Source organism: Molossus molossus, unplaced genomic scaffold (assembly GCF_014108415.1).
Source record: "Molossus molossus isolate mMolMol1 unplaced genomic scaffold, mMolMol1.p scaffold_m16_p_3, whole genome shotgun sequence".
In the NCBI taxonomy this organism is placed as follows: domain Eukaryota; kingdom Metazoa; phylum Chordata; class Mammalia; order Chiroptera; family Molossidae; genus Molossus; species Molossus molossus.
This window is the reverse complement of record NW_023425366.1, coordinates 118,444,124-118,458,117: the sequence shown is the minus strand read 5'-3', so window position 1 is coordinate 118,458,117 and position 13,994 is coordinate 118,444,124. Positions and strand designations below refer to the sequence as shown.

At 44.0% G+C, this 13,994-nt stretch overlaps 1 protein-coding gene across 4 annotated transcripts in view; it reads left to right on the top strand.

The window, feature by feature from the left end:
- The window catches only part of CLUAP1 (clusterin associated protein 1), an 83,801-nt gene that overhangs the window by 7,724 nt on the left and 62,083 nt on the right, over nt 1-13,994 (top strand). For 2 of the 4 annotated variants that reach the window (XM_036278989.1, XM_036278986.1), the window contains exon 1: nt 12,798-12,846. The exons of 1 other annotated variant lie outside the window; for it this stretch is intronic. In XM_036278989.1, coding sequence (XP_036134882.1) covers nt 12,825-12,846 — 22 coding nt within the window. In that variant the 5' untranslated portion in view covers nt 12,798-12,824. Of the gene's footprint in view, nt 1-12,778; nt 12,847-13,994 lie in introns of those variants that run through there. One more of the 4 variants, XM_036278988.1, reaches the window with a different exon arrangement.

Here is a 13,994-nt window from a genome sequence, read left to right as displayed (position 1 = left end):
TTGCTGGTTTGATTCTCAGGGCACATGCCTAGGTTTCAGGCTTTATCCCAGATAAAGGGCATGCAGGAGGCCACCATTGGTGTTTCCCTCGCTCTCTCCCTTTCCATTCCTCTCTCTCTCAAAATCAATAAAAAAGGAATTAAGGAAACAGTACCATTTACAATTGCATCAAAAAATGCAAAATAGTCCCGACAGGTGTGACTCAATGGTTAGAACATCAGCCCAGTCAAGGGCACATACCTGGGGTTGCAGGTTTGCTCACTGGCCCTGGTTGGGGTGCATGTGGGAGGCAACCAATTGATGTGTCTTTCTCACATTTTTGTTTCTCTCTCTCCCCCTCCCCTCCCTTCCATTCTCTCTAAAAATCACTGGAGCCAGTTTGGCTCAGTGGTAGGAGCACTGGCCCACAAACCAAAGAGTTTTGGGTCCGATTCCTGGTCAAGGGGATGTACCTTGGTTGCAGGTTCTATCCCCAGCCCTGGTTGGGGCCATGCAGGAGGCAACAAATTGATGTGTCTGTCATATAGATGTTCCCCCCCCCCCCACTCTACCTTTAAAAAATTCAGTGGAAAAAATATCCTCAGATGAGGATTAAAATAAATAAATGAAAATCAATGGGAAAAATATCCTAAGGTGAGGATTAAAAGAAAAATTATAAAATACGTAGGAAGAAATTTAACTGAGGAGGTAAAAGAACTGTACGAGAAATAGTATAAGACATTGAAGAAGATACAAATAAATGGAAGCATATACCATGCTCATGGATAGGAAGAATTTAACATATTTAAAATGTCCATACTATTCAAATCTATAGTTTCAAAGCAATCCCTATCAAAACACCAATGGCATTTTTCACAGAACTAGACAAATAATCCTAAAATGTATATGGAACCACAAAAGACCCCAAATAGCCAAAGCAACCTTAAGAAGAACAAAGTTGGGCAGTGCGCTCTCTCTCTCCAGAGCATGCCTGTGCCTTTCCCCTTTCTTCTGCCAGGCACGTTACCTTTGCCTTTCTCCTAAGTTCCAAGGACCTTTCTTTTGACTCTTTTACTTGTTTCCTGGGCCTACACAGCCCAGCTGGCTCACTTTTTCTACCGCTGTGACTAAATAAACTTGCCTGTAAAAAAAAGAAGAGCAAAGTTGGAGGTATTGTGCTACCTAATATCAAACTACAAGACTATAGTAATCAAAACAACATGGCACTAGCATAAAAACAAACACATAGGTCAATGGAACAGAATAGAGAGCCCAGAAATAAACCCACACCTATATGGGCAATTAATCTACGACAAAGGAGGCAAACATATACAATGGGGTAAAGACAGTATCTTCAATAAATTAGCTGGGAAAACTGGACAGATACATGCTAAAAAAGAAAAAGAAAACTTAGACCACTTTCTTACAAACCTAAACTAAAATGGATTAAAGATTTAAATGTAAGACCCCAAACCATAAAACTCCTAGAGGGAAACATAAGGAGTAAACTTTCTGACATTGCTCTTAGTAATGTGTGTGCGTGCGCGTGCGTGTGTGTGTGTGTGTGTGTGTGTGTGTGTGTGTCTCTCCTGGGGCAAGAGAAACGAGAAAAAATAAACAAATGGGTTTACATCAAACTAAAAAGGTTTTGCACAGCAAAAGAAACCATCAACAAAAAGACAACCTACTGAGTGGGAGGAGATATTCACCAATGATACATTGATAGGGGATTCATATCCAAAATATATAAGGAACTCATACAACTTAGCACCAAAGAAGAAAATCTGATTTAAAAATAGGCAGAGGAGCCCTGGCCGGTTTGGCTCAGCGGTTAGAGCGTCTGCCTGTGGTCCGGAGAGACCCGGGTTCGGTTCCCGCTAAGGGCATGTACCTCGGTTGTGGTTTGTCCCCGGCCCTGGTTGGTCGTGCGGGTGGCAGCCATTCGATGTGTCCCTTTTGCATCGATGTTTCCCTCTCTCTCTCTTCCTCTCTCTCCCTCCCACTGTCTGTACAAGAAATGGAAAAATGTCCTTGGATGAGAAAAAAAAAAAAAACGGGCAGAGGATCCGAATAGACACTTCTCCAAAGAGGACATACAGATGACCAATAGACATAAGATGCTTAACATTGAAATAATTAAAAATAGAACTATATACCCAGCAATTCCACTTCTAGAGATTTATTTAAAGACATTCAAAACACTAATTTGAAAAGATATGTGCATCCCTATATTCGTTGCAGCATTATGTTCAATAGTTAAGATATGGAAGCAACCTAAGTGTCTATTGATAGACAATTGGATAAGATGTGATCGTATGTGTGTGTGTGTGTGTGTGTGTGTGTGTAATGGAATATTACTTGGCCATAAAAAATAATAAAATCTTACCATTGTGAAAATATGGATGGACCTAGAGGGCATTATGCTAAGTGAAATAAGTCAGACAGAGAAAGACAAATACCATATGATTTCACTGATATGTGGAATCTAAAACACAAATGAACAAAACAGAAACTAATAGATACAGAGAACACACCAATAATTCCCAGATGGGGAGTTGGGAGACTTGGTAAAAAAAAAAAAAAGGTGAAGGGCTTGCTCTAGCCTGTGTGGCTCAGTTGGTTGGGCATCATTCCATACACTGAAGGGTTGCTGGTTTGATTCCTGGTCAGGGCCTCAGTTTTGGTCTTGATCCCCAATAGGGAGTGTGCAGGAGGCAGCTGATCGATGTTTCACTCTCACATCCATGTTTCTCTCTATCCCTTTCCCTAAAAAGCAAAAATGATGAAGACATCGTCCTGATACTCCAAGGTTGCCAGTTGGATCCTCGGTCATGGCACATACAAGAATCAACCAATGAATGCATAAATAAGTGGAACAACAAATCAATGTTTCTCTGTCTCTCTCTAAAAAAAAAAAAAAAAAGTTATGGGGATGTAACATACATCATAGGTAGTATAGTAAATAATATCGTAATATCTATGTATGGTGTCAGGTGGGTATTAGACTTATTAGGGGGATCACTTATAAGTTATATAAATGTCTAATCATTATGCTGTACACCTGAAACAATATTAAGTGTCAATTGTAATTGAAAAAATAAAAATGTTAAACTTTCAATTCTCTCTATTCACAGATGACATGATCTTATATAAAGAAAAAATTAGTTCACACTCAAAATTGTTTGAGCTAATGAAACTGTTGGAGCTAAAAAATTCCTATACACTGGCAAACAAATAAAACAGGAATAAATTTCACTAAGTAAAAGGTCTGAGCCAGCGGGAAATCACATCCATGATGCAAGGCCAATGTAGAGCAAAATATTTTATTGCATACACCTGGGTGCAGGTGGGCTGAACCCAAAGAAGTAGTCAGCCTCAAATAACAGTTGGGGTGTAGGTTATATACTCTGCTTCTAGCTTCTGGCAGTTCCTGCTGACGTATTCTGCATGGCCCATTGTCCACTTTGCAGTTGGACTGGTCTGGTATCTTGTTCTGCATCTGCTGGAAATTCATCATCTTTTGGATAATCCGAATAATCCATACTCAACAGAAAGCTGAGCAAAGGTCAAATCTGTACTTAACAGAAGACTGAGCAAAGGTCATGTAAGCAATGCATTTTTCAGTTTCCGCCTTTTGCAAGCTTTTGCCTTTACCCTTTAAAATGTTATTAACCCTTTCATTCCCATCTTATAATGATGATCAAAAGGAAAAAGGGGCAAAGTTTCTCTTTGTCTACTTCATGCAGGTGTGGGGTCATTGTGGACTCCTAAAAAGAATTTGTTAGATAACTTCTTGGGGAATGGGGCGATAGGGTCCTTTTACCTGTGCTAGAACAAATTGTCCAACTCTCTGGTTGACTAAAATTTGCAGTTGATTTTGTACAAACCTAGTAATCAGGCGCAAGAGGCAGGGTTCAAAAAGCAATAATAAGAAGGCTAATATGCCCTGGCCAGTTTGGCTCAGCAGTTGAGCGTCGGCCTGCGGACCAGGGAGTCCCAGGTTCGGTTCCTGCTAGGGACACGTACCACAAAGAAGAAAAAAGAAGAACAAGGCTAATATGAGGGGCCTTATAAAAGGGAGTAGCCAGGTTAGTTTAGGCAAGACTGCTTCTATATTTGTACAGACAGATTGAGCTAGGTGATCCTGACTGAATTCTTTCAGCCACTGGGCATTATGTAGAATTCATTGTGTCCTCTCCTTGACCTGGCCGGCTGAGTTAACATAGAAGCAACAAGATGTATTTGCTATCATGCATACACCTCCTTCTCTGGCTAGTAAATAGTCTAGTGCAATGTGGTTATCTATTACCATGCAGGCAAGAGAGTCTAGAAATTTTGAAAGAAGTTTTGAAATTTTCACCTGTATCTACCTATATTTACCATGGTGGCAGTTATGTTTTTTGCTGTTGTGGCATGATAGTAATTCCTCCCATGAGGCCTGAAATGGTAATTGCAGCTATGATTCCTGCTATGAGAAGTCCGACTCCGCTTTTTGCCCTATGATGGTTTCTGGGCTCAGGGCTTGATGAGGTTGAATTAGGGATGAAGGAATGGATTAAGGTATTGGCTGGGGTGACATATCCTACTGCCCATAAGCCACCCTGTTTTTCTGGATTTAGGCATTGAATAGCAATTCCTCTCCTGGGAGTAGAAATGTTTAGTGCACCTAAAAACATCATTCCCACTGGTAAGCAAAGTAATCCAGTCATATTTGGGCCTAGGGAGGTGTTTGATAGACACACAGTAAGGCTCTAATGATTAGCCCTGGCCGGTTTGGCTCAGCGGTTAGAGCATCGGCCTGCTGTCCGGAGAGACCTGGGTTCGGTTCCCGCTGAGGGCACGTACCTCGGTTGCAGTTTGTCCCCGGCCCTGGTTGGTCGTGCGGGTGGCAGCCACTCGATGTGTCCCTTTCACGTCGTTTCTCTCTCTCTCTCTTCCTCTCCCTCCCACTCTATCTGAACAAAAAATGGAAAAAATGTCCTCGGGTGAGGATAAAAAATAAAATTAAAAAAAAAAAAAAAAAAAAGCTCTAATGATTAAACCACGATAGAGGGAGGGGAGGGCTAGTGCCACCGGCAGAACTACACCCTGTATAGTGACTAATTTCTCTGGTATGACTCTTTTTTTTTGGTATTGCAGCAAGCCCCTCTGAGCTTGCACATATAAACTCCTATTGCAGAGGCTAGACACATCAAGAATAGTTAGATTACAGGTACCCGTTGTAAGGTTATAGTGAGAGATATACGTGGTGCCCGCCTTCACGGTCTGTATTCATACTGAAAATCAAGGTCAAGCAAGCTTTTGCCCTTCTGCTCCATGGGAGGTTTCTGTCCTCCCTGAACTCACTTTAGGACACCTACGTTACCGTTTGACAGGCGTTTGCGGCTGAAAACTGAAGGTGCCCCAGTCAAACTCCCCACCTGGCATTGTCCCTGGAGCTGGGATGCCAGAAGCGAGAGCCCCTCAGGGCTTGCCCCCCAACCCCCACCTCACTGGGTTAGTGAAAACACGATAAGCGTAGTGGTATTTCACCGGCAGCCTGCAGGGCCGGTGGACCGCATCTGCCTCCTTTCTTGGACAGATGGGCATGAGGGGGAGGGGGTTGTTATGTTAGGAGAGGAAACAGATTCTTGGAGGAGGCAAAGTAAAGAATGAAAGTGGTTGGTGGGGAGGGTAGGAGTAAAGGTTAAAGTAGCATGGAGTTTATGTAGAATGTCCCACCCTAACAAGGGAGTGTGCCAGACCAGTAACACTAAAAAAGAGTGGAGAAAGATATAGGAGCCTAAAGAACAAGTGAGTGTCTGGTTGCCCTGGGTTGCGATATTTGGCCATCAAATCCCACAATTGAAACCCCAGAGCATCGAAGAGGTCCCCTGAATTTGGGGAGGGCAGAGTAGATTGCCCTGGTATCAATTAAAAATAAAATTGGCCTGCCTGCTACCATCAGAGTTACCCGAGGTTTGAAGTTCAAGATGACAGGGCATCCGTTCCTGGGCACCTTCAGTCGCAAATCCAATAAGATCAAGGCCTGGACTGACCATTCTGCCAGCCCAAGGAAGGGATGAGCACTGACTCTACTCAGACTGTCTGCAGTCTGACTGTCAGTGAGGTACTCCACATTGAGAACATGGCTTAGGCGGTGATCAGGGATTGGGGCATTGCCTCACCCAATGGCCAGTCTGACTGCATTTAAAGCAGAGACCCAAGGTTCTGCTCTGCTGACTCTGGTGGGTGCCCTTCTTCTGTCTCCTGAAGAGGGTTTGCTGACCCCTTTGATTAGTGGGGCCTCTGATGGCAGAGGCAAGCATTTGGAATTCTGCTATTCTTTGCTGTTTAGTCTCTTCATCACGATTATTAAAAACCTTAAAGGCTAGATTTAGAAGTTCCCATTGAAGGGTTTGAGGGCCATCTTCCAGTTTTTGTAACTTTCTCCTAATGTCTGGAGCCAACTGAGAGATAAAACATGCCAGTCCCTTCTGGGCTAGTAGGATCTAAGTTAGTATATCTTCTTATAGCCTGTGTAAGGCGGGATAAAGGGTTGCAGAGTTTTCATTCCTTTCCTGGATTATTTCAGACAGTTTTTCATAGTTAATGGCCTTGTGTGAGGCTTTTTTAGATCCCTCAATGCGATATATTATCATATGGTCCCTGGCTTTCCTACCCATCCCATTGCCTTGATAATTCCACCTGGGGTCTTAGTAGGGACTGCTTCAGCTCCTACTGGGTTGGTGGGGGCTGTCGTTTCAGATTATCGGCATGGCCATGGGTGTTAACCCAGACTCGATTTTTATCTTCCAGATTAGAGTGGAAGAGAGAATAACTTGAATATCATTCCAAGTTAGATCATAGGACTGGGTAAGGTACTTGAATTCCTGAGTATAATTGGTGGGATCCTCAGTACAGGATCCTAGTCTTTTATTTATTTGGGAAAAATCTGAAGGGAGGGGCATGAACTTTGACAATCCCTCAATCCCGTCAGCCCCCGCTACTTCCCTCAGCGGGCATTCTAAAATGGAGGCTGAGGGAGGGGATGGATAGGGACCAAAGATGGTTCCCAATCGTGTGTGAGGGAGTTGTTTGCAGCAGAAGAGTCAGAGCTGGAGTAGGAGGTTCAGGATAGGGTTGGGGGCCCACAGAAGGGGCTGGAGTAGGAGGCTCTCCTGAAGGGGCTGAGGGAGAAGGTGGTGGGGCAAGATCAACTGTGTCAAAGGAGGAAACAGGAGAAGTTAGTGAGTCATCTTCAGAGGGAGCTTTGGGAGGATTATAGTGGAGTAGGAAGATTTGGGAGAGGGAACAAGAATCACATACAGAGGGGTGTGATCTGAGTGCAAAGGGGCCTAGATGTAAGGAACCTCAGACCATTTTCCTTGCCTTTGACAGAAATCGTCTAGGTCAGTGACAATGTCTAAAGGGCCATTCTTAGACTATTGTGACCCATTGTCTAATTTGTACTGAGTCCACACAGTGTTGCAGTAAAACATGAGTCACTTGCGACATAAGTCCTGAGTGAGTCCTAGAGTCTATAGATTTTTCAGGAGACATCCTAGGGCTGTATGAGGGATGGAAGATTGAGCATTTTCCATGTTGTGGTGTGACATGTCATGGCCTAGTGGTCTGATGGATACACTAGTGGAAGAAGAAGGCATTCCCCCTTCTCTTCTAGGGTGAAGAGATGTGCAACTCACCTATATCAGGCGTCCCTAGATATATGGTAAGCCGAGGGAACCTGGTTCCTGAAGAGCGTGTCCCAACCAGTGCTGGATTGAGGAGGGACGATCACCACAGATGTGACTGAGAGATCTGGCTCACTTATGTCCCAGACCGGGGATAACAGAACAGCCTGGAGAATCGGACTGGTAGGCAGAAACACTCACCAGTGAATTAATGTCTGGTATTGATGCTCAATTGGCAGGAAAGGTTGGAGGTCTGGTATCTGGCTGAGGATATGATTGATCCCGGTCCAAAAGGAGGTCCAGAGGACTCTGAGGGCCCAAGGTTGCCCCCTATGTGGGATCCTCACAGACCTCCTGGGTTTCAGGACCAAATAAAAGGTGTGAGCAGGTGGGAGATTACATCCACAACACAAGACCAATGTAAAGCAAAATGATTTTATTTCATGTGCCTGGATGCTGGCAGGCTGAACCTGAAAAAGGAGTCAGCCTCAAATAACAGTTGGGGTGTAGATTATATACTCTGCTTCTAGCTTCTGGCAGTTCCTGCTGACATACTCTGTATGGCCCATTGTCCACTTTGCAGTTGGACTGGTCTGGTATCTCGTCCTGCATCTGCTGGGTGATTCATCGTCTTTTGGATAATCTGGATAATCTATACTCAATTGAAGACTGAACAAAGGTCATGCAAGCAACCCATTTTTCAGTTTCCTACTTTTGCAAGCTTTTGCCTTATCCTTCAAAACATTATTAACCCTTTCACTAAAGAGTTGCAAGACAACACTGAAAACTACAGAACATTGCTGAACAAAATGAAGACTTAAAGAAATGGAAAAATATTCCTGTTCACGAGATAAAGACTTAATTTGCTAAGACAGCAGTACTCCCTAAAGTGATCTACAGATACTTTGAAAATCCCAATGGCCTTTTACACAGAAATAGGAAAGCTGATCCTAAAATTCATATGGAGTCCAAATATTCAAAAACAATTTTTAAAAAGAAACATTTAAATTTTACCAAAACAATAGTGGAACTAGCTAATTGATAGACATCTCAGCCAATGGAATAGAAGAGACCAGAAATAAACCAATATATCTATGGTCAGTTGATTTTCAACAAGAGTGCCAAGACTATTCAATGGGGGAACTAATTTCTTCAACAAATGGTGCTGGGGCAATGGGATACCCACATGCAAGAAAATGAAGTTTTACCCCTACCTCATACCATATACAAAAAGTAACTCAAAATGCATCAAAGACCTAAATGTAAGAGCTAAAACTATAAAACTCTTAGAAAAATACATAACAAACTTTCAAAACTCAATCCTATGATCTTGGGTTTGGCAATGAATTATTAGATAGGACAACAAAACCACAAGTAAGAGAAAAAATAAATTGGACTTCATCAAAATTTAAAAGTTTTCTGCTGCAAAAAAGGCTCTATAGTCAGCCTTTGTTTATCATGGTTAATCAGTTCCAGACTCTACCGCAATAAATGAATTTCCGCGAAGTAGGATTCTTTTTTTTATCCTCACCTGAGGACATTTTTCCATATTTTTGTTCAGATAGAGTGGGAGGGAGAGAGAGGAAGAGAAAGAGAGAGAGAGAAAAAACATCGACGTGAAAGGGACACATCGAGTGGCTGCCTCCCACACCACCCAACCAGGGCCGGGGACAAACTGCAACCGAGGTACGCACCCTTAGAGGGAACTGAACCGGAGTCTCTCTGGACTGCAGACTGACGCTCTAACCCCTGAGCCAAACTGGCCAGGACCAAAGTAGGATTCTTTATTTATACACAGTCGTCCCTCGCCACTTCATGCTTCGACGTTTGGGGCTTCACTCCATCACTTTTTTTCCCCCCGTGGCTTCACTCTATTGTGGTTTTTTTTTTAAGAAGAAAAAACAAAACAAACACGTGATGGAGTGAAGCTGCGAATGTTGAATGTCGAAGCATGAAATGGCGAGGGACGACTGTATCAAGAAGTAAAAGATTGCCCAGCCAGTATGACTCAGTGGTTGAACGTCAGCCCATGCACCAAGAGATCGCCAGTTCGATTCCTAGTCAGGGCACATGCCCAGGTTGTGGGCCAAATCCCCAGTGGGGGGCATGCAGGAGGTGGCCAATCTATGTTCTTTGTCATCGATGTTTCTATCTCTCTCTCCTTTTCCCTTCCTCTCTCAAAAATCAATAAAGAAAAAAAAAACATTAAAAAAACAAAAACAAAGAAGTAAAACATAGTCCTGGCTGGTTTGACTCAGCAGTAGAACATCAGCTTACGGACCAATGAGTTGCGGGTTCGATTCCGGCCAAGGGCATGTACCTCAATTGCGGTTCTTCCCTGGTCCTGGTTGGGGGTCCTTGTTGGGGGTCATGAGGGAGGGAACCAATCAATGTGTCCCTGTCACGTCAATGGTTCTCTCTCCCTCCCTCTCTATCTGAAGATAAAAATATCCTCACGTGAGGATTTAAAAAAAAACAACGAAGTAGTAAAAGACAGCCTACAGAATGTGATAAAATACTTGCAAATCAGCCTGGCCAGTGTGGCTCAGTGGTTGAGCGTCAACCCAAGAGGTCGCTGGTTTGATTCCCAGTCAGGGCACATGCCCAGGTTGTGGGCCCAATCCCCAGTGGGGGGCATGCAGGAAGAGGCCAACTGATGTTCTCTCTCATCCATATTTCTATCTCTCTCTCCCTCTCTCTTCCTCTTTCTCTAAAATTGATAAAGAAAAAAAAATACTTGCAAATCATTTATCTGATAAGAGTGTAGTATGCAGCATATATAAAGAATACAACTTAATAACAACAAAAACAATTTAAAAGTGGCAAAAAAAAAAAAAAAAAAAGTTGAATAGACATTATTCCAAAGGAGATACACAGACTGTCAACAAGCAGAAGAAAAGATTAGTCATTAGGGAAATGCAACTTTAAACCACAATGTGATACTACTTACACCCATGAGGATGGACATAATTAAATTTTAAAAATGGATAAATATTTATGATGATGTGAAGAAACTGGACCCTCCTACACTGCTGGTGGGAATGGAAAATGATGGGGCAAATAATGTATGAAAATTAAGTTGGTACACATCCTTTGGAGTTCTTTGCACTGTCAGGCTTTTTGTTGTTGTTTATTTGTTGTTTTAGCCATCCTAATTGCCTAGTGGTGTCATCGTGTTTTAATATGCTTTTTCCTAATGACTAATAACCTTGAGCATCTTTTTCTTTGCTTGTTATGTGCTATATATTTTCTTTAAAATATCTGTTTAAATATTTTGCCCACTTTCTCATTGGATTGAGTCTTGAAAGTTTATTATATATTCTAAATAAAACTTTTCATCGGATGTTTTATGAATACTTTCTTCTAAACTGTAGATTAGGCCCAGCCAGTTGGCTCAGTGGTTGAGCCACTGATCTATGCACCAAGAGGTCGCTGGTTCGATTCTCAGTCCGGGCACATGCCCAAGTTGTGGGCCCAGTCCTCAGTAGGAGCCATGCAGGAAGCAATGGATGTTTTCCCCCATGGATGTTTCTATTTCTCTCTCCTCCCTTCCTCTCTCTCTCTCCTCTCTAAAAAAAAAAAAAAAAAAAATCAATAAGCTGTAGATTATCCCTTTATTTTCTTAAAAGTGTCTTGAGCCCTGGCCCGTTTGGCTCAGCCATAGAGCATCAGCCTGTGGACCAATGAGTCCCGGGTTCGATTGCAGCCAAGGGCATGTTACCTAGGTTGTGGTTTGTCACTGGCCCTTGTTGGGTCATGCGGGAGGCGACCAGTTGATGTGTCCCTCTCCTATCCATGTTTCTCTCACTCTCTTCCTCTCTCCCTCCCTCCTGCTCTATCTGAAAATAAATGAAAAAATATCCTGGGGTGAGGATTTAAAAAAAACAGTGTCTTGAAGAGATGTTTCAATTTTTGATGATGTCCAATTTATTTAAAAAGCATTATTTAAGGATTATGCTTTTGGTGTATCTAAGAAATCTTGCATAACTCAGTCATAAAGCTTTTCCCTTAAGTTTTCTAATTTCCTTCTAGAGAAGTTACGGTTTTAGTTTTTTGTTGTTGTTGTTAACTTAAAGATACTTTATTGGGCGCTTAATATAAACAGCAGTTTCCCGTGAGGTGACAGTTTTAGGCTTTATATTTAGGTAAGTATGGGGGTTCATTTATTTGGATTTCCAACTGTTTCAAACCATTTATTGAAAGACTATTCTTTCTTCACTTAAGTGCTATGACACCTTTCTCGTGCTGACCATAGATGTGTAGATATCTTTGGGGACTCTCTTTACGATCCGCGCATTTAAGTGTCTGTTACTTCGCCAACACCAATACAGGGGCTGAGGACATCCCAGCGGTTGGCAGTCCCACCCTTCTAAGCTCAGCTAACTTCATCTCCCAGCTCTCTCTGTCGCCGTCCTCTACCACAGCAACCCTAGGTAAGGCTCCCAAGTGGGCCCCCAGCTAATCTGGCCGCGTGTTGTGCGTGGTCCTCTCCCTGGAGTCTTCCCGTCCTTCAACAGGGCGCACAAACACTCCCCCTGGGAGGACACGATTACCAGGACAACCACCCGCGCGCAAGGACCCGGGTCGATTTCCGGCCGGTTGTGAGAACAAGCAGGGTGCGCGTGCGCGGTTCCAGGCCTGACAACCTCTCGCGGTACCTCGGTCAGCCGCGGCCTTACATTTGCAGTTTGGGGGTTCTGCTCTTTAACGCTGCGGTCTGTTCTCTGGAGCTTCTGATGCCTGTGCAGCTAGCAGTTTACACGTGCCAGAGAAGCGTACTGGGTTAGGGAGACCCAGCTTAGTGACATTATCGTATGTTCTTTAGGAAATGGGAAGCAGCATACAGAGCGCCTAGCAAAGTTTCAGGCATATAATAGGTGCTCGGAACCTGTCAGCCAGTGCCAAATGTCTCTGCAAAATGTTGGGGGTTTGGATGACCTGTGGCTCGGAGCTCCCCGTGGGGCGGTAATCCCACACCTTCCTTTTAGATTCTGAGACATCCCTATGCCGACCGCCCCTTCCCTGTGCAAGCGCGCGCAGTCCGGCCGCTTCGCCTCCTGTGCTGTTTGGCCCCTGCTGCGCGCCGTCGAGAGCTCCGTGCGTTGCTATAGAGACACAAGAGCCCTGAGTAGGGAGCGGCGGAGACTCCGAGCTAGTGGGGACCAGAGCGCCATGTCCTTCCGCGACCTCCGCAGTAAGGCACCATCCCCTTGTGACCTGCGGTCCTCCCGAGAGACTCGGGGTCCCGGCCCCGCCGCGTCGTCTTGTCTGAGCCCCGCCAAACCCCTCCCGGGCCTCGGCGCCTTGGGGACGTTCCTAGTTCTCTGGTCCCCTCCCCCCTCTATTCCCGACCACCAAGCTGAGCGACCCAGCCCTACCTCAGCACTTTCTGCGGATCGTGGGAAGTTTTGTATCTGCCTGGCTGTGGCTAGTGCGGCTGAGGAACCGAAGTTTTAATTTTATCTCATTTTAATTGATTTGTGTAGCCACTTCGCTACCGTATCGGAAAACGCAGAGACCGTTTTGGGGTTGGGTTCGGTTAGAGCTCAGAGAAACGACAACAAAACCGAGGAGGGGACAGCTGAATAATAATTGCGGTTAACGTGTTTTGAATTTTTACGATCTGCCAGGTGATAACTGTTGTGTGTAGGCATCATTTTATTTACTCCTTTCAATAACTACGCTTCTGTATTTAGAGACGAGGAAACGGGTTCAGAGAGGTCAAGGGACAGGGGTGGTAAGAGCTGACGTTGCGGTTTGAATTCAGGTTATTTAACTTCCAAAGCCTACATCCTTTCTGAAGGGACTGATGAGGAGAAGGGAACCCAAATGCCTTTGTTAGAAGATTGGAGAAGTGGAAGAATGGGTATAAAGAAATTAGTTGTTAGTACTTTGGGGACACCTTGTTACGCACCAGTCCACATTCCCTGTCTTATTTTAGTCCTCACTTTAACAGTAAGGTAGGTGGTATAATTCCTGGATGAAATATTTGAGGCACAGATAGGTAAAGTAATTTGCATTAGGTCACACAGCCAGAACTGGATGGAACCAAAGGTCAAGACATAGTACTGTATGAATCAAAATCTTTTGTCTTTTGTCTTGGCCCGGTGCTCAGTTGGTTGCAGCGCAGTCTAGTGCACCAAATGGTTGTGGGCTCCATCCCAGGCAGCCATCTATTGGAGGCAGCTTGTGGATATTTCTCTCTCTCCTCCTCCCTCCCTCTCGCAAAACAGTGAAGAATATTCTTTTTTTTCCCTCACCCAAGGACTCTTTTCCATTTTTTGTTCAGATAGAGTGGGAGGGAGACAGAGAAAGAGAAACATCAACGTGAAAGGGACACAT